The sequence below is a fragment of the Bombus flavifrons genome, chromosome 8 (assembly GCF_040668555.2).
Source record: "Bombus flavifrons isolate JBK064 chromosome 8, iyBomFlav1_principal, whole genome shotgun sequence".
Lineage (NCBI taxonomy): Eukaryota > Metazoa > Arthropoda > Insecta > Hymenoptera > Apidae > Bombus > Bombus flavifrons.
Window position 1 is genome coordinate 8,339,394 of NC_138449.1, and position 21,094 is coordinate 8,360,487.

The window sequence follows — 21,094 nt, forward strand, 5'->3', positions numbered from 1 at the left end:
CATTAAAATTTAAAAATCGACGAAAATGTACTTATCAGATCATTCTTCTACGATCTTATTACAATGTATTCAAAAACTTTTCATGCAATAAACATCCAAATACTTTCGTGAGTCTCTGTGCGTTCAAAACTACGTCGATATTTGGAGATTTAGCAAGTTACGTATCAGAATACAAATATATTTTACAAAGTTCGTAGCAATTTATCGCGTGCATCATCGTACTCTAGAATCGTATCCCACGAAGTGGTTAGAACACATTTTCCTGAAACGTGTGAGTCTCCCGAGCTTCTGTTGCGAGGGGCCTTCAACTTGCTTACGTGCTTTACCCAGCCATCTATGTTGCATGATATTCCTACATGCTTCTTCCTCTGTATGTGCACGTACGCCTTTGTTTCACGTGTTTCAAGGGTTATTGTGTTCGACTTACCTCCAATCGACCTTCTTCTTCCGATACCTCGTTGAGTGACTATCATTGCTTTACGGTTTTTTCTCGTTTGGCCGTATTGTGCTTAACTGAGGCTCGTGAAAAATTTAGATCGCTACTTAGAGAGCTTTCGAAACGTTCCTAAAACGATATTATAATTTATCCCAGTTTAATTGAAAACTCCTGACTGAGAGCATTTATTTATACAATAGGGAGAACAATATACAGTGGCAAAAAAAAGTATAGGCACGCCATTGCATGCAATACAGCATTTATATAATTAATTAGGTCCAAGTATATTAAACTTCCTGTCATGTATTTTTATATGATTACAAAGTTCGATACTATGATATTTCATACCAAAATGAAATGCATAGAATGTAATAAAAGGACACTTCGCCGGAGAAGAAAGGTGTGTGCGAGTACTTTTTCTATCAGCTGTATATGTATAGTATTATTTTGTAAATTTTGTAATTTCAAAGCTTCGGAAATTGTACTATGGAGGCATAAAAGATAACTTACTTAATAGGAAGAATTTAATACGTTCACTGCCAACCAGTCTTAGTTTTTTCCTGATAGAAAATCATCAGAAAGTATAAATGACAAACAAAAAGGAGGGACATCTATCTCTTCCAGAAAGTGAGATATTACTCAATAACAATGAACGAATGTATCGATTTGACAATTTCTTTTTCATATTGAACACGTATAAAAATTGATTGTATTTGAAGGAAACAACGTTTCGTTTCGACGCAAATTATAATCGTTCAACAGCAGTGTCTAAAAAAAGTAGGTTGATACTTCCTATCGATGGAACAGCTTCCAATAAATTTCTTTACTGTTACTCGCACAAGCCACCGCCTTTCGTTCGCATGAAAGGTAAATGAATTCTGGAAAGCATTTTCCGGGCTGCAATTCAACGCCTCGTTTAATCGGAACGAATAAAAGCATACGTCGGTGTGCATCGAAACAAGCTGACAATAGGTTGCTCGTTGCACGCCACTCGCGGAAAATTCATTTAAATGTGCAAGAGGTACTGTTAGTCATGACTGGTGAATCGTCTACGCGCATCGATCGTACGTGCCTCGAATCCTTCTTTTTTTTTTTTTTTTTTGCGACCGTAAAGAAACACAGACGTGCGAATATTAATTATCCGACGTTTTATATCGTTCAGCTAAAGTGTTACTGTTAGAGTTGGAAAGAAAGAATTTCAAACCATCCGTCGTTCTGTTCAAAACGACAAATTACGTGTAAATACGGAATATTCTACTGTGCCGCTTGAAATACTTCAAATTTTTAGTAGACGCAATAGCTGATGAAGGTATTTGAACATCTTTTACATATTATTTCAATAAAATTTTCAACAAAATCTTATTACGAGATCTGTTTAGAAATTTTTGATTTATATCATTATTAGGAAACTAATTCGTCTTATAATATTTTATGATATATCGTACAGTAATAGAAATATCATAATTTACATATGTGTACTGTACTAATTATAACCACGTTTCCTAATTTAACCATGTTTCAAATTTGATAGTTTGAATGTTGCAGTATTAATGTTGTGTAACTATATACGTATAATATCAAATATGATTATTTAATGTCATTTCTAAAACCATAAAATATTGCCCTTACATTGGTTATTATTTGTCAAGGATGAGTAACGTGAAAATTTCTTTTAGTTCCTTTTTTGTGGAATGTTCCGTGCTTTGTTTTGAAAAATAATGCGAATAAATATTGGAAACACGATATATTGTTTAATTTGACGATCTGTAGAGATCTAAAGAGCATTTTTCTTTCATTATACTGGCAAAATTGTAAATAAAATTTAATTGTATTATTATTAAATTAATAATCGTGCAATTAAATTTGTATGCCCAACAAATTGATTGTAGTCAATGAATTTTATGAACATTTATAACTATTTATTAAATATCGTAATGGTTCTATTGAATATTTGTTATTTCCGAATTCTACGAAGCGTAGAAAAAAATTCACTTGAACAAGAGGAAACATCAATAAATTTTATACTTTAATACAAAAGCAGAATAGCACAGAATTGATTTATTATTTGGTATTCTCTTCTTCATCCCAAAGGTTACACAACAAACAATTGACAAGTAACTCGAATCACACGAATTGCACGATACTGTCTATAGAAAAATCGTTCGCCTTAATGAATGTATTATGTACTCTTTCTCACTATATGCACATGATCAAGAGGAGGTATATATTGCATTTGCAAACAAATAATGTGCGAAACGTGTATGATAATTAACATTATTCGTATCAATTTTCAATATTAACTAAATATGTTATGTAATAAATAGCTATGATAAAAGCTATGATAAAAATTAAGTAAAAAAAGTAAAGTATTTTCATTCAGGACTTCGTTCATGGAATACACGTGTACTCACAATACCCGAAGACAACTAAATTAAACTTTACTTTCTTTTTACTTTCTAAACTATACTTTTCTCAATCTTGAAACTTTCATACACAATATTTTCGCTTGCTATTTGAAATACCGAAGACATTTCAAGTGGACAAAATTAATGGAACACCCTACATACGTATTTTTACAATTTAAAGTTACTATCACGGTACTCCGGAAAGTAAATTGCAAAGGGCGAATGTACTCGGCAAGTTTTTTCCATAATTAACAGAAACCTTTGATTTCGATTTTACAGACTCGGAGTACGAAGAGGAACAGACCCCGAGATATAGACCCGACTCGTTGGCGAGTCTTTGTCGAGCTACGAGATTCACCGAGGCAGAGCTGAAGAGAATATATCGTGGCTTCAAGGCAGAATGTCCCACGGGAGTCGTCAGAGAGGAAACTTTCAAGTGCATCTACTCACAGTTCTTTCCGCAAGGAGGTGGGTGCATTATGGCATAATATCCGAAAGATTTTACCATAGTTTTAATTAATGACGGATACGTGCCGGAAACTTAGCGGAAAATGAACACAGCATTTTAATTCGTTCAGCTAGGGATGCACAAACTGACTTTCTCCAACTCGACTCTATCCAATTTTTGTGATTTCTAAATAAAGCGTATGGCGTAGTATTATCAATAGCATGGAGAAATAAGTAAAGGAAATTATATTTTATACGTATATAAAATGTTAGAAACGTGTAATTGTATAACAATACATAATTACATCACCATGTTGCGCACTATTCTTTTACGGGATTAAATAATTTGTAATTTTGAATATTTGACCCTAGTACCTCCTTTGAGTCATTTTTTAATCAATCGTGTACATGAGCACATTTCTTTTTGAATTGAAGCGAAAAGTGGTAAAATCTAGTTATAAATACGAGAGAAGTCATTGGAAATTCTATACTTATTTATTCGATAAATGATAAATAAAAACTAGTGTTGCATTAAAAAGTGTGTTGATGTGAAATTCGAATATAAGGACCAGACGAATACTATTCCATTCTGTTTATTCGAAGTGTGTATTCACATTTAAATTCCCTCTGCTTCGCAGTAACGCGGAGCTTCGACGAAAACCATAAACAATAGGCTAGCTATATGCGTGTAGATACTGGGTAAAGAAAAACACAATGGGAGAGAAAGCACAATCGAATAGAGCAAATAGACCCACGATACTTCGTTGAATGCAGATATAGTTACCATGGTAACAAACTCTCGTATCAAAATCGTCCTACGTTTCAGCGTTTCTCTTTATCCGTAAAAACGATATCGATATTCGTCAGTGAATGGCTTTCTATCGATTTCAAATATTTTTGTGCTATCCGAGGCTTCTGTGTAACTTGCGAAAAGCTTGCTTTAAATTCCCCTAACGACAAAGACCCCTATTCTACTTTACTAAGAATTTATGGCGTATTCGATCAATCGAAGGGCTCAGAAGAAAAGTAGTATAAGCAATAAAATTTTTAATTTAACGACATTTACATATAAGTTACTATATTACATTTCCCACATTTATATTATAATTTTGTATTGTACATTTGTTCCAGAGAATAGAACTGCCAAACGAATTTCATTGTTCAATTGTTTTCATATATAACATATCGCTTTCTTGCTTATAACTATCGATTTGCTACCATGTATGTAATATGCGGTATGTATTTCAGAGTGAACGTTGCGTTAGTATATTCAGAAAGCTGTCCTAAAAATGTCACTGCAGTTTTTGATTGACGGATCAATTATCTTCGCTTTAATTAACACGTGTCGGCCACTGTAAAAAGGGAATAACTAATCTACATTTTAGGAACAACCATGAACCGAAATTCAGTTATTATTTGCTTTATTATATTTCGTAGTACGATATTTACAATAATGATATCGATACGTTAAGAAAATAGCAATACCTTTTAAACCGTGTTGTAGAAAAAAAATGACTGCACCGTAAAATTGGCGCAAAAAATTGTTCATAACAAAAAAAAGTTTGTGGAAAATCCTTCAATTCTCCTATATAAAAAATAAGTATGCGGAGAGCAATATAGTACCGGTGGAAGTTAAATTATAGTACGAAATTGTTCGTAGTCGGCGTTCTAATATTCAAAGTATTTAATCTGCAATGAAAAGAGTAAATTTATTGTTAAAGGCGATTTTGGGAAAGCATTAGAAGTTTTATTGGTTTGACTAAGGTAAAAACCTAAGATTTTTGGTCAACGATTCTTTTAAACGTGTATATCGGATTTTAAACTCAATCTTGATGGCATTATCGATTAAAGCATTTTTGTTGGCAACGAGCACACATGGCTGAAGTGTCGTACTACTTTGTACGCAGCTGTAAGTACACAAGACGACCTTCGATCCCCTGATAGTGACAATTTCTCTTCACGAACAATTTTATGGCTGAGTGCTGCATGTCGTAGCGATGCCGTCATTTGTTTGTCGTTCGATACAAGAGGAAGAACGATCGAGAATTTACGGAGGGCAAATCTCAAAATCTGAGAAAAAATGTTCCGACAAGCGTACAAATTCCAACCGTTTATTCTTCGTCGACGAAAACCAACAATATGCAATGATTTATGTAGCCTTAAAACTCTAACTCTATTTATGGAAAAACTTTAGTCAAAACGTTAAAGCAGAAACTTTCTTTAATTAAAAATTTAAGAGCCACATATTTAGCTACAGTGTATTTATAAGCTTTTATCTAAAGCAATGAAGAAGAATTACAATTTTTGTCATATAATATAATAGAAGAAATGTTTGTTTCAATAAGAAAAATTAAGGAACAGGAATTTATTTATACTTAAATCATACAAATATTTCAGTAGTGAAATTTTAAATAATTAGATTCTATTGAAACGTAATTAAGTTATATTTCTACTTCGTTAATAATAGTAAATAAATGTGAAATCCACATAGTTTTTCGTAAATCTCGATAGTAATTACCGAGAGAATAAATTCGACTATTCCATACGCGGTTGTTTTGCATAATAGTTGCGTGTATAACAGTTGTAGTATCTCACGTGTTACAATTTCACCTCCAACATTTCCTACAATTTATAGGTGTAGAGTATTAGTTTCATTTACATTCGCGATAGTAGCGTCAAAGAAAGATCATCAAACTGATTGCTATAAAATTATTGTTATCTGGAAAAATTATGATATACTAAAAATTCATTACAAACGCTAAATAGAGTTTATTATTATTAGCTTCCTATCTTACAAATGTAATTAACTTTCGTTACAAGTAGCAACTTTATTGTAATAATAATATTTCATTACCATTATATATAATCATGATTATTAATTATAATATTCATTAGTAAAAATATAAAAAAGATAAAACAAAATTATTTTTACCCTTAATTGAGAGAGAGAGAGAGAGAGAGAGAGAGAAAGAGTAGCTTTTAAGCATTCGTTAAATAAGAAACGTCTATCTGTTTAAACAACCAAATTATTATTGTCAATAGAGCAAGTTATAATTTTAATGTACTTTTTGTTCTAAGAGTTACAATAAGAGCGGCACTAGTCCATACTATCAAATACGACAAATAGAATTCAATTAACTACCTGAAACTTTTGGATGTAAGCTATATCCGATGGCAACATGGTTCCGACATTTCGTCGGTCCTACTGATACCAGCCAGACTTGATACCAGATGTTCAGTTTCACGATCGACTAAATTATAACTCAGCGACGCGACGACTCGATCAATTACTTCTAATTCTGTGACTACTGTAAATCCATTTTCAAATCCTTCTTTACAACACGTAGTATGTTCATGAGTCTCTTAGTGTGTCTTTTCGATCTATGTCAAGAAATCCAGACAATTCCATCGTTAATCGAACTTGAGTGAATAAAAGTAAGCCTATACGTAAAGATTCTCGCCTGTAACTCTCTGTGAGATCAGTTGGTTCTCTGAAAAATACTCTTTTTTCTTTGTTTGTCATTTTTCGAAAATTAAGTGCCTGATTTGGAGCAGCCCTGATGAGATAACCTTCCTGAAGTAAAACGGTTGATTAAATCAGGAATTTGTGGAGCAGTAATATTTTGTCAAAAACCTCGGAGAGCTTATTATATTTTCTTTTCTTTCTTTTTATTTTTTCATGTTGTATTAGGAAGCTTGTGCTACCCAATCGGCACTGACCCGAGTACAGCGTCGCAAAGCACAGTGAGTTTTATGACTGTTAATCTGGGTTTCGCACCATTGTATTCGCTTATGCTCCTCTGCATTTCACGTATAATATCACGTATGTGATATGATGCGCTATTTTATGTACATATTATATAAAATATTGTACGCTGCATCATATGAGAACACCGACTTCGTTATCACAGCCAAATACAGAACTGAGCGACTGAGTATATTCTTGTTTCTCATGCTGAAATTTCAATTAAAGGTTTCCATAGTAGCACATTTTTTTGTAGATTCTCAACATTTTCATAAATACACATTGCCAAAATCGAAATTCCAAAATTTCAATGCTATAAAAAATACGTGTTTTGTGTAGGAATTTAAGAGCGATATACTTAATTAGGTCACTCTCGTATGTTTTTGTTTCGTTTCCAATAAAACAACCGAACAATTTCAAAAAATAATTTGATTAGTGATATTTGCTTGACAGAAACAGTTATAATATTACGAAAATAATACATGGCTATATATCGAATTCTTTTCAATAACAATCAATTTTCCGTGAGAAAATACAATACAAAAATATATGGTTGTAAATGCTAGCGGATGTACAAGGGTCAAAAGGATCAGCCGCGAGCGTCTATCCCTGCTTCTTATCAGAGAGATACATGTTTGTACTTATCTAAAAGCCCTCAAGCGTTTCGAGAAGGTAAACGAAACTCTCATGTATGTTCGTGCAATGAAATGAGATTTATACCTTTGGATCTGTCGGAGGGAATGTTCAATGACAAAAGGACGTTCTAAGGTTTGGATCGATAGTCGAAAGTCGAAGAGGTGAATTACGACAACACGATACCACCCATTTTGCTGAATTTTCGCTATAAGGTTGCTTACAGCAACTATCGTCTAACTTTGGAAAATTGTATATGTCTGATATAGTATAATGTACAATATCTAAATAGATCACATCTAATATCGATATATAAAAATACATTATTTCATGTCAAATATAGATTTGGAATTTTATTCGTGTAGAATTTGAAATCAATTAGATATATTGACATAATAAATATAGTGAAATATCTTGATAATCTTTGCGAAAAATATCCGTTTCGTTAAAAGCTTGGAGCATTGTGATTTATATAACAAAGTATTCTCTTGAAAAGCTAATAATACCCAACACACGTTTTAAATTATAATTTATATACAAAATTAAATGTTTTAAAGTCACGTTATTCAGTAAAATCTGATCTTTCCAGCGCAATTAAAATACTTTAACTTTTCAACAGTATAAGAATAATTAAAAATCGTTGGTACAGTAATGTTATAAATTGGAAAATGTGAAAATATGATGAACCTTATTATTAATGGAAGAGAAATACAATTTTTCGAAGCATAAAAAAAATACATAATATATTATAATTGCTCCTGGAAAATGAAAAATTAATAATATAAATATGTTTTAAATATTGTATAAACTTAGGTGTATTCTTAAAAAAGGTATAAAATATAAAATAATAAAGTACCCTCTAAAAACGTGCAATTTCTCGATTTGGAGCTTGTAATATGTAAAATTAGTATAGGTATACGTGCTATAAACCGTTGTTTAGAAAGTAAAGTCGAAATTGACTCGTTGTTCAATTTAGAAGATAGTAAAAGTCTATTTTCATCATAAAATAGAATCCTTGTGCGGCGAACAAATTTAACTTATAATATGGTTCCCAAATTCTTCCATAGTAAACAGGAAACTCGTATAAAGTTGTAAGAAAGAATATCAGACGAAATGCAAGTGGGGAAAGTTATTGTTAGTATTCAATAGATATCCATTTCCGTTCTTTAAAAGAATATAACTTCCCAAATCCCTGAAAAATGTAAGTTTGATCTACAAACTTTTACTCTCCTAAAAAACTATTCATTGCTTTGACAATATCATTCATCTTTTACTATTCTTAATACTTTTCTCTTATACCTTCTTATTTCTCTCTTTTACCATTATTTATGTAGCAAAAGTATACTCTTATAAAATATTCATATTACACAGCGCAACTAATCTTTAAAAAAGAAAATTATTTAAAAATTAATGGGATTCAGTTTATAGTGAGCTCATCAGTTAGCCTAATTAATTCTAAATAATTTTTATAAACTTCATAAATTAGATGAAAAATCAAATGTGTGCAAAATACTTGTGATTCGAATTTTCAATTCCAAATGGATAATTTCACATTCATTTACTTTTTAATTCCGTATATCGAGTAAAAATTTCGAAAGCAGCTAGAATGTAGATTAGAGTTTGCTTTCGAAGAATTTGGTCTCTGAGCAGGTCTTTTACCATAAAAATATTACCACTTTACCCCCAAGCGCAAACGTCGCTGCATCGAATTCCCGTTCCAGTGAAAAATGTCCCAAGAATTTTCACAGTGAATGAAACTTATCCCAACCGCATAAATATTACTCGAGAAATACAAAAGTTATCTTAGACTTTTTATGAGAAACTTTTATTGTTCGATAACAATCGTACTATATTTTTACTAATGTATTCGATTCAATCTATTTTGTTAAACAATCAATGGGATAAAAAAAATTATCAGAATCATTTAGCAACAACAAACGGATAAATTCGATAAGTTTCATAACTTAGAGAAATCTAGTTCAATAAATGTTTCCAGTTTAATATCGCATGTTTGTATAGACTTGGTACATACATATATACATTTATACGAGCAATATCGTCACTTTGATGGTTTCAATTCCTGTTATATATAGGAATTGAAACCATCCTATAGATGTGTACATACAATTTTAATTGGCTATAAACACGAACAGTCAGAGATAAAAACAGAATAAAAATAATTATAATATTCTCGAAAATAAAGATCAATACATGTATTTAAAAAAGAGGACAGTTTGTGGAAAATAAGGAAATTTATAAATATTTAGAAAAAATCTATTTATCATAATAAATAGCTTCCAATGCGCAAATACAAAAAAAAGGCGATTTTGTTTTTAATTGCAGTTGTTGTAAATTATTTCGCACGAAATACATTCTATTTATGTGTATATACTTCTTTACTTTGAAATCAACGAATTTGCAAATTCTACTAAATATTATGTTTTTTAAAGGACTCAAAGTTTTTACATTTAGCGGAAAGCTTTAAAATGTTGAAATTAGATAAAGAATTAATTAGTATTAATTTCTTTATAGTTTGTGACAGGGTGACATTCGGAACACAAAACTAATTTTTGATTTTTGTCTTACCATCAAGTAATAACATATCTGTCTTCCTCTAGAAGCCTAATTCGTACAAGCTTGACAACTTTAACGAGTTAATCTGCTTTACGCTGGTGCTCGTGCTAGAACAAGAGTCCCACTGTGATAATTCGCTGGAAGGAGTTGAGTACTAATTTCTAGACGAATCCTTTCAATTGAAGCAGCACCTCCGAGATTTCTGCTTAAGTAAAGACGGGACTGACATTCCTTAACCTTGACACTACTCTACGAAATGTCTCCTATAACGAAAGACATGTAAAATATCGTCGTTCAATTTTTGGAATTATACATTTTATTAAATTGTTATGTAATTCTTTTAATTATTTTTTAAAAATGTAATTAACAAGGTCATACGTAACAAATAACATTTTTTAATGATTTTTCATAATTTTTCCTAATTTGTAGTCGTATTGAATACGTATCTCATTTTCATTCAAGTTTTATCTCATCTTTACATAATTATTTTGGTTATTTTAGCGACTTTGAATGAACATGCTACGAATATACATATAGTAAATGTAAATTTACCAACATTCAGTTGTTTCATAAAGTATCAAACTGCTATCCTCGTTTCTTTAAATTCTATACATATATTTCCATTGAAAACTACGAATAATAGATTATTCAAAATATACTTTTCTCAAAGAACATGTATTGTAACTACAAGTTTTCCATAATATCGATTTATTTTGTTTGATAGGATAACGATTTTCCTTCGAAGAGAAGCAAAATCGTCACGAAAGAAATGTGTTCCTTCTAACAGAAATAAAGTAACATCTCCGTCAAATAATTTCCAGTATGAACCTCTGCTCTGAATTGAACTTCTGTTGGACAAGTAGAAGTTATTAGCGCACACCGGTAGAGTTTCAATTTACCATGTTAAATTCGACGATCTGGAAAGGTTTCCTTAGAAAGGTCACTGAGTATTTACCATCTGAGAAATTCAAGTGCTTATTAAGGCTGTATTTCTATGTATATTCGGTAGACTCTCAAAATTATTATTGCCAAGGGTTTTCTTTTCGACGAATCTTCTTTAAAGAAGAAATTCGGAGTTAATTTTGGTGACGTCTAAAAAATTAACTAAAAATTGTAAATTATTTACGTTATAAATATTAGATTTAAAATACTGTCCGTATCGATGTTTGCCATACTTGTATATTATGTAGCTTTTCGTTTAGTGATGACATTTTATGTTGGTGGAAAATGTGTTAAGGAAGACAGTTTTATCTGTCTCTTGTGGCTGTGACCTTTTTTTATGGGTTATCACTTTTATCTCTTCAACGTCATTTCTAATTCTATGAATGTGAAATCTGTTATTCGTAAATTATATTTATATTGCAACTTATATACAAGACGAAGTTATAGAGTCGAGTTGGCACAATTTACCTATATATATTTCCTTTAAAATTATTCAGTCTTTATCTAAAACACTTCCCAACGTATCGTTAATAGCTTCGAAGGCACTTGAAAGGATGAACATAAGCAATAATTTATTTTTCCTAGTGAGGTATAACTATACAGATATTCCACGAACGTGATTAAAATATCTACCTTTATTTACTTTTCCAGCTAATACTAGCCAGTATGCACATTACGTTTTCAACACCTTGGACCAGGATCATAGCGGTATTCTCAGTTTTGAGGTAAGCACATTCTAGTATGTGTTACATTATTTACTGTTAACTTTATTTACTCGCGCAGTTCTATTATCCAAATTCTAAACTATTAAATTAAATAATATTTACTTAAAAATTCGAATGATTAAAAGTATTAAATTATTTAATTTTAAAATAAAATAAATTAAAAGGTAAAATTTAAAAAATATATATTCGGTTAAGGTACAATACTCCGTGTGCTTTAAAAATTCAAAGTGGTTATTGTTAAACAACTTGGAAAAAAAACTATGGAAATAAAAAAAGAACATAAGATGCGATAAAACTAAATTTAACTTTAACGAAGAAACAAATACAATATTTGTACGCGAAAGCTAAAGGAATTTTGTTTCGATAATCTTTAAAATCTGTCATAAAAATCTGTTCTAAAAATTCATCGAACATGGAAATAAAAACACTGTAGTACGAAAGCATCGAGATTCATCGTAAACACTGAAAAATTTGCTTTGAAACTGAATTAAAATCCAATCAGCAGCGTCGTTACTCGGAAAGCTGTTGAAAGTATGTGCAAATAAGGATAGGATATTAACGGCGATCGATTTTCAACAAAACACTCAATTCTACTTCCAAGGGAAAAAATGAGCCACTTTCAGATCTAATTATTACAAGCCGTAGAAAAAGAATTACCAATTCACAACGTTAACTACATTTAAAACCAGAATTACATTGACAGAAAGTCTCATTATCTACGAGATATCGCATAAACGGAATTGCCCATTATGAACTTTCGATACTCTCAAATGATTGTTACGCATCTTTGTTGCCAGTATTTAAACTGTTAAATTATCATTAGAAAAAAACTTACACTTGAAATATTTTTTAAATGTATTTTATTCAGTAATATAGGATGTACAAATACAAATTAACATTGAAAGACGAAAGTGTTATACGTTGATTTATTGAAGTCAAAGTAAAGGGTGTAGTTTAGTGTGATATCTATATCTACCGTGACCGTAGAACACTATAATTTCTCTGACATAGATGTTCTGATAAATAAGAGAGAATCTACAATACGGCTATGTACTTTAGGGACATGAATCCTTAAAATTACATGTTTTTTTTTCAACTAAAGATTTAGTAGATTAATGTTTTATAGCACACGTTCATTGAGAAGTATTTCTAAACACATGTTTCTTGTGTCTCTTCTCTTCTTCTATTTTGTAATAATGTTTGAGAAAAGAATAAAACTCTCTTAAATAATAACTTAACTAATAACGATATAACCTAATATTTACCATTTCAGAAAGAGGATATGTTATAAATTTCGCGTGGAACCTAAAATATTTAGAATATACAGCAACGATTTAAAGCGAAAACGATCAACATGTCAATGTCGAGACAAAGGAATTTCTGCGCGATAACAAATTTGCGCGATTGGCAAAAACGAAGTACGATATATAAAGTAATATAATAACGTTTACCGTAATAATGTTAAACGCGTAATAGAATATTTTCAGCACACACTAACAATACAAAAAAATAATTATAACGATATATTGAAAAGTAGATGTTACTTGACATTATAACGATTAATCGTTAAGTAAAACTACTTGCGTTCCGCTAGCTCCTATAAATTAGAATCCCATGCATCGTTTAAAATCGTTAAGTGTACCCATAATCCTCTGTAGATAAACATATTTTTTCACGCTAGATCGGCAAACTGGGTCGTTTATCTTCAAGCCTGATCTTTTCACCGTTCTACGCTCTTAAAAAGTCTATCTCTATTGCATTATACATTCGTCTGTTAAGTCGAATAGTTGGAACTGTTTTTTGTATATTTGTAAAAATAAAAGCTTCGTGATTGTGATTTCGCATGAATTGTCAATGACCTAGTTTTCATACAAAGAATTGACAATGTAGAGTCAGATTAAGCTATTATACTCGCAGAACAAATACCTTAACGAACGAACTAAAAATGAAAAGATTAATATGCAAAATATAAAAATCGATATGATAGCGATAAAGAAAATTCCATTTCCTTTGCTCCGATACAAATTACACATAATAGCGCCATATGACCGATGCTTAAACGTTGTTCATGCATCGCTTGTTGAAGCAAGCATTTCAACGTCCCATATTCATCACGCGAATTATTGTCGCCCTTGTACAATTAGCCATTCGCACCGTTCAATTGGCAAGTGTGCTTCGAACAAATATTCGACGGAGATTAACGATAATTGCCACTAGCAGGATGCCACTAACGAGCACCATAGATCTAACTAAGTTTTCCAATCAATCGATGGTGCAGTCCAATTAATCGATGATTCGCGGTTAATTTGCCGACGGTGCAGCCGTTCCTCCTCTTCTGTTTATTATTTCGAGAATCGAGAAATAAGAAAACTGAGGGGAAGTCGTTCGAAGATAATTACCAACTAACATAATTATCTCTGAACGCTTCGGGCTGAAGATGTACCTTGTGTAATTAAACCTCGGGTTGCCCGAAGCTCACACATTGCAGTAGCTTTTTACGTCGCAAACATTTTCTCCCGTCTGTTCTTTTCGTTTTCTTCGGCACACAATAAAGCTTCTACAGTAGCCTTTGACGTCCAACCTCCTTTAATTAACTCCTTTTATCAGATTCTCTTTAACCACGTACATACAGGCTTGTTTATAGAACAATATAAGTCAACTTTCGAGCGTCCGCCCTTTTTGCTGCTCTGACAATGGCGGACAATCGAAAATGGATTGTGTTCTCGTTGCGGTATGTCTTGACCATACGAGGTTCGATTACATAAAGCTCTGTATTATATAATAATATTTTCTTTCATTTTTCCTTTTTTTTTATTAATATTAATAATTGAGATTATTAACAATTCTACTTTTTTCGCTTAATTAGGTAATTTAATTGAACAATATATGTTTATACTGGTATTTATAAGATGGTAACATATTAGTAAAATATCCAAGAATATCAACTGACACATCTTCTTTAACAGAAATTTAACTAAAATTTAACTGAAATTCGATAATTAAGATGAAATTCTAGATAAAAAATTATGAATTTCGAAAGAATTAATCGGAAATCTCTTCTTTTAATACGTGCCGCTGTGCATTTGTCTGCAAAGGTGAAATGCAAACTCCAATACTTTGCTCGATGGTATTAAAATTTCTCGAAACATAGTTTCCTCTTTAAAAGTAGAATGTTTCAATTTCACAGAAGTAAAACCTGAGTCGACATTTTACGTCCTGGAAACTTTCTACGGTTAATAGATCGAACAAATTTATCAGAATGTCCTATGAAATAACTTTCCAAAATTATGGAATATCCTTCCAAAATTATGGAATAACCTTCCAGCATAATAGAATGTTAGCTTCTTATTTTAGGACAAATAAAATTAACATCACGTTTGAGAATTTACTATAATTTTCAATCAAATATATCGAGATCATATAAAAGAAATAACATTTTTCTCCTTCTTGTCACACGTTTCACTAACGAAAGAAGATTCAAATGTTAATAATACATCGACATTAGAAAAGTTTTACGTTGTAAAATTTCGTGTGTGAAAGAACAGAATATAAATGCTTCACCAGGTCGTTTCAAAGAATCGTTCCCAGCTTTCTTTCACAGTTTCTAAAATTGACCAGGGGAAGACAGCTTTATCCTACGACATACATTATCTTGAACTGGAACTGCTATTGGTCCAGTAACACTTTCGGGTAATACACGTCCTTATCGAGCCGAATCGCATTACGAGCTCACCCTAAAATCTGCGAACGCGTGCAGATCACCGCTACTGCTTTACGGTACGATACTTTTTGTAGAGAAATTTTTATCTCAGCACGACATGACTCCTCCATCTTCGACTCGATGGCACATTTTGCTTCTACACCGGTCGTTTTCCTCAAGACGACAAAAATGAGTTCACCGATTTTTAGCTCAATCGTATTGTTTTAGAAAGCCTCAATGTATAATGACTAAGTATGTTTTTAACATAGATACTCGAGATAATGTAATGTTTCGAAATTTTTAATTATTTCTCGAAATGTGTTAATAAACTAAGCAAATTTAATGTTATTTTTTGTTAATATGTAAAAATAAAAAATTTAATATTTGTGATAAAATACATTTGTACTTTATCTCGATAATCGTTTAAAAAAAGTTCTAGAACTGGATGTAAATACTAATTAAATCAGGCACATACTTTATGTACTGGTCAAGTAGAATGAGTCTTTCGATTGATCGATAAATTCAATTTTCGTTAAATAATCATCCATTGCATAGACGTTCATGACTAAATTCACAATGTCCCACTCAATGCGTTTTGTCCTTTAAGCTCAATCGAAATCGTGTTCAACGTTAAATCGCTGGCGGCATAATCACGAAGACCTAAATCAACAATCGCTATTTATTCCGGCGAACATCGCTGTTTGCGATTAGGACTGTTGCGAATGTATCTCCTATATTTGTGACCAAGGCATTCCTACTTCGGCGTTATAATGCTTACTTACGCTACAGGCTTATTTGCCTACACGTTCACTATACAGCCTTGTTCAAATTGGAAATTAATGTTCGCTATCAAGCTCACTTTACGCAAAAACAAAGTTGGCAAACACGTTCTTATTAAGAATGCGAAAATTAAAAAGAGCAAGACAAAGGTTTGTAAAAATAATAGAATATACAGTGAATCTCAAAGGTAATTATACTTTCGCAATTATTGAATTTGACGAATTGAAATAAACGTATAACATAAATGAAATATAAATTAAAATGTATGCCATAGTGAATTTTTTAATAAATTAATTATGTCACCTATAATCTCTCTCCCTTCCTCTCTTTCTCTCATAATCTTTCAATGTTCGAGATTGAAATTTTTATTATAAGATGACCTCCAAAATCATTAGTACGCTGCACGTTAATTACTAATTTTCACATTCTTCTATATTAACAACAACTTCGTTGGTCATCTTCAACAGCTTATGTATATTAGATTTTCCATGTAAACGCATCTTCAGTTTCATACGACCCCATAGAACAAAAATCTAAAGGCCATAGGTCGAGTAATCGCGGGGAGCATGTCACAGGTTCACCTTTTCCTAACCATTGACCATTAAAAGTTTCGTTCAACGATGCTGTTATAGTATATCTACAGGGACATTATCAAATAGGTCAATGTTTTACTTTTATCACTACAAGATATTATCGTATAATCGAACTGGGTCATCTCGACCTTATAGTATTAATCTTATAAAAAAAAAAAAACGTAAAATGTAGCATTAACAATACAAAAAATATATTAGTTTATAACCATGGAACTATTCCGCTGAAACAAAATTGTGCACATTTGACCGGTTAGATCGGAAAAAAATGTACGTTAAAGGGTTAACACGCGGAAGCAAACAACGTTGCAACTGTCTGCTTCCGATCCGACAAAATGCCCGTAACTCGAACATCGAGTATCTTTAACTGGTTCGTGCAACGCACGAAACGCTCTCCATCGATTGCTTTCGAATGAAAAAACGCCGTCGTAACTCAATTTGCCATAATTGAAGCGTGTGCTAATCCAATTTGTCCCATGAGCATGAACTCCAAAGTGCTTTTGGCCGTGGCGTGTACACGGCGTGACATGGTGTTGTAGGGCGTTATTATTAATTCTTTTTACAGTTTTCAATTACTTCGTACTGGAAGATGTCGAAGCCATTATTGCAAAGTTGAGCACGTTGTATACGCGACATCGAATAAAGTACGCGACAAATTACTTCGTTTGTCTTGGTGCACGAAGGCAATTTATTCATAAGCGAGGCAGAGGCTGCCTGGCTTTTTACGTTTACTCGTATCATAAAGTTGTCGACGACATGTACAAGACAATATAACGTGTCTCTTGGTAATAATCAAAACTTCAATGAAAGCCTTCCCGTGGCTAGAATACGACCGAATAGCAGTCGCAAACCGAGTAACAACGTATTATGAAGCACGTTTTTCATGTATTTTTCTTTATTATACTTCGTAACTTCGTTATTTGAAACTTTATTATCCCTTGCGCTGATATCGTGCAGATGATAGGTAGTATCTATATACTTTTTTTATACCTATACGATATTATATCTACACTTCTTTTGTAAACTATTTAAAGTATATTATAACTAAATTTAGAAGTTTCGATTATTTTCCTTTGTACTAATTTGTATTAAACTATTGCGTCGTGTAAACGTGGAACAGACAATTTGTTTAACGCAAATGAAGATTCATTAGAAACACGTAAAAAGCCTTGTTTCCAAAGAAAAGCGAGATACAAAGTGCAAAATAAGGATAGAAAAGCGGCTCGAAAGGTCCATGAAAATTTCAACTTTGTACGTAACTAAGATTAAGTATCGTTGCTACTGACTCATTTCGATCTTTGCAACACCTAATAGAAACAACACTTTAGATAGGATTAATGATTATACGTGTAGAAATCAGATTGAACAAATTTTTGATATATTTAGAATCATGGCTTATAAAAGTATAGAGATTAATAGCAGTGCTATATAATACTGATATTTATTTAAAAAATCATGATATTATAAATACCATTATCTGGGAAATATTTGCATAATTCTTATAACGTAGCATTCTTGTTATTTACATTTTTACGATATTTTTTTGGTATATTTTTCGGTCACTAAAATGTATTGCTATCCAAAGAGATAGCATAATTTTAAGCATTTCACGTTCTCTTCTCTCTCACGACAATTGTATCCTTCGTTCGTTGGTCTTCACTGACCTACTCCAAGCTTTGACACCTGCATTCTGTTCAATGATAAACGCTGATTCAGCGTTCTCCCTTTTCACTATCACCAGACTGGCGTGCGTATTTTCAAAGAAAAAGTAGGTCACCACGTTTCCGGAAATTCGATTGCCATTCAGTATCTTTTGCAGTTTAAATGTTGCACTTTGAAGTCATATCCTTCGAACCAATTGAAATAACAACTTGTAACAAACTGCACTTCCCAAGACACGCTTTTTTCCCGGTGTTCTATGGATTCGCTCAGAAACGTGATACTTTTCCACTGCACATTTTACATTCAATGTGTAATATTCATTTTACACGGGTTGTTGTTACTAATACAACCGAGAAGAGGATTCTATGTAAAAATAATAAGTCGAAAGCATAGAACGAAATTTCGTGATTAATAGACAGCAAATGCTTCGAATATGTAATTAAACTCCATACTGTTTTTCTTCCTTTAACAACTTGAAACATTGAATTTCAACCATATCGACTACAGAATTACTAGATAAATTTCATTCGCGGGTTATTCATAAATCATTTTAAATACACATTAAAGTTATTTCAAAATCTATTTTATACATCGTTAAAAAAATCTGTATTGTTTTAAAATTCCACTATCGTAATATTCCATCGTGAGATACGTGATAATTAGAATCTTTTGCTTCATCTTGTTGATTTTCATATTCCTTTCCCATTTCTAGTTTCTCGTTTATTTTTAACAAAATACTGTCCGTAAATATAAACGGCTTGCTGTTCTTATACTCATAAGGAAAATAAATTCGAGGCCTTAAACGCGAACTTCAACGTGAATTTCTCGGTATATGATAAAATTTGAACCGACTACGTAATTCCTCTTTATGAAACTTTTCTCTCAATTTTGCAAAAAATCCGCTTCCTGTTCTCATCTTTCGCTTTCCTCGTTTCATCTCTCGAACCCGTTAGTGCTCTTTGCTCTCTATGCTGTTCGAAATGAGCCACGCTAACAGCGCCGACGAATACATCTCTTTAATGTATAAAGAAGTTACTAACATCGTACTGTTCGTACTGTGATATGGTATCCTTTAAAATTAAGGGAAAACCATTTTGGTCTCTTTAATCACAGTATTTATGCGCTTGTGCTTGTCTCTTTAAGCCGTTCTGCAAAGGTAATTCATTAAAAGGAGGAAATTCGTTTAAAATTAAAAGATTCTCCTGGATAAAAGAACCATGGAATTCTTCGTATGTTTAGGGGCAAAGTAAGTTATTAATTTAAAATTAATTGTTAAAGACACAGGTAGAAACGATGATGAATGAATGCATTAATGCATGTACAAATTATCAAATCATGTTATACTTCCTTGCGAATGAAGATACATAAATATGTATTTAAAATTATACATAAATATCGAACGTTTTAATTAAATTAATATATCCGTAAGCTCGTTTTAAAGTATCGAAAGTAATAACGAGGCAAAAATTATAATGAAAATAATTTCGGAATCATAGAATACCCGCAGAATTTTCGAGAAATTAATTCTCTACGCAGAACAAATATCGTCTACTAACTAGAAATATTTACAGTGTCACGTTAAACGATCTCACACTTTTGATCTTTAATGGAGCCCTTTTTTGTGATAATTTAAACTTCGCTGAAAGCACGAAACGCTTGGTCTATTTTAAAACGCCATGCAACGTCAATGCCCACTTTTCTTGGTGAGTGTAGTCGAAATTGCGCTTTCGCATATGTAGAGCGTACGGAAACGGAGACACAGTGTCGCTGCAATCATTCTCTTCCGGCGTAAAGTCAAGCGTGAACGAGTGGTACAATGGAACAGAGACGAAAGCTACTACGAGCCAGCTCCTCCATCTTCTATCGCCATTCAAACTTCTGCTAGAATTTCCATAATAATTATTGCGTCTGCATTGGAAATAGTTAGCCTGTGGTTCGAACTACTTGTACGCGTAACGCCCACGTTTTATTTACCGCGATAATTCTCTGGCATTTTTCATTTTCGCTCGATATATTTTAATTTTGTACAGAATGTAATTTATTTACAAAGTTACAAACGTAGAACTCAGAGCAACGTCGATCCACGGCTCGTTTTTTCCCAAGCAAAACGACGTTTTGGCTTCCTGGTTTTCTGCTCAATGTATTTCAACCCTTTTGGCAGAATGAAATTTAATTAGAATATTACAAATGAGCAACTCGTAACAAAAACGAACCTTCTCCGTGCTTGCCTTCTTTTAAGAAAACAAAAGGATACTCTAGTACCTTTAGTTTCAATATATGTACTTGAGTTTTCTAATAAAATATTCACATCACAGAGAAACCGCTTAAATCGTTTGGTAGAATCTCATAGCGAAGATAGTTTCCATAGAATCTATCGATTTTCAGTCAAATGAAACAATGCACAAATCAATCTTTTATAACAGTGATTACCGTCTCTTGATTTTCACTAAATTAA

The 21,094-nt window shown here is 32.1% G+C and overlaps 1 protein-coding gene across 1 annotated transcript in view; it reads left to right on the top strand.

The window, feature by feature from the left end:
- The window catches only part of LOC138182627 (uncharacterized), a 54,597-nt gene that overhangs the window by 15,494 nt on the left and 18,009 nt on the right, over positions 1-21,094 (top strand). The window contains exons 4-5 of the mRNA XM_069118660.1: positions 3,121-3,309; positions 11,834-11,907. Coding sequence (XP_068974761.1) covers positions 3,121-3,309; positions 11,834-11,907 — 263 coding nt within the window. The remainder of the gene's footprint in view (positions 1-3,120; positions 3,310-11,833; positions 11,908-21,094) is intronic.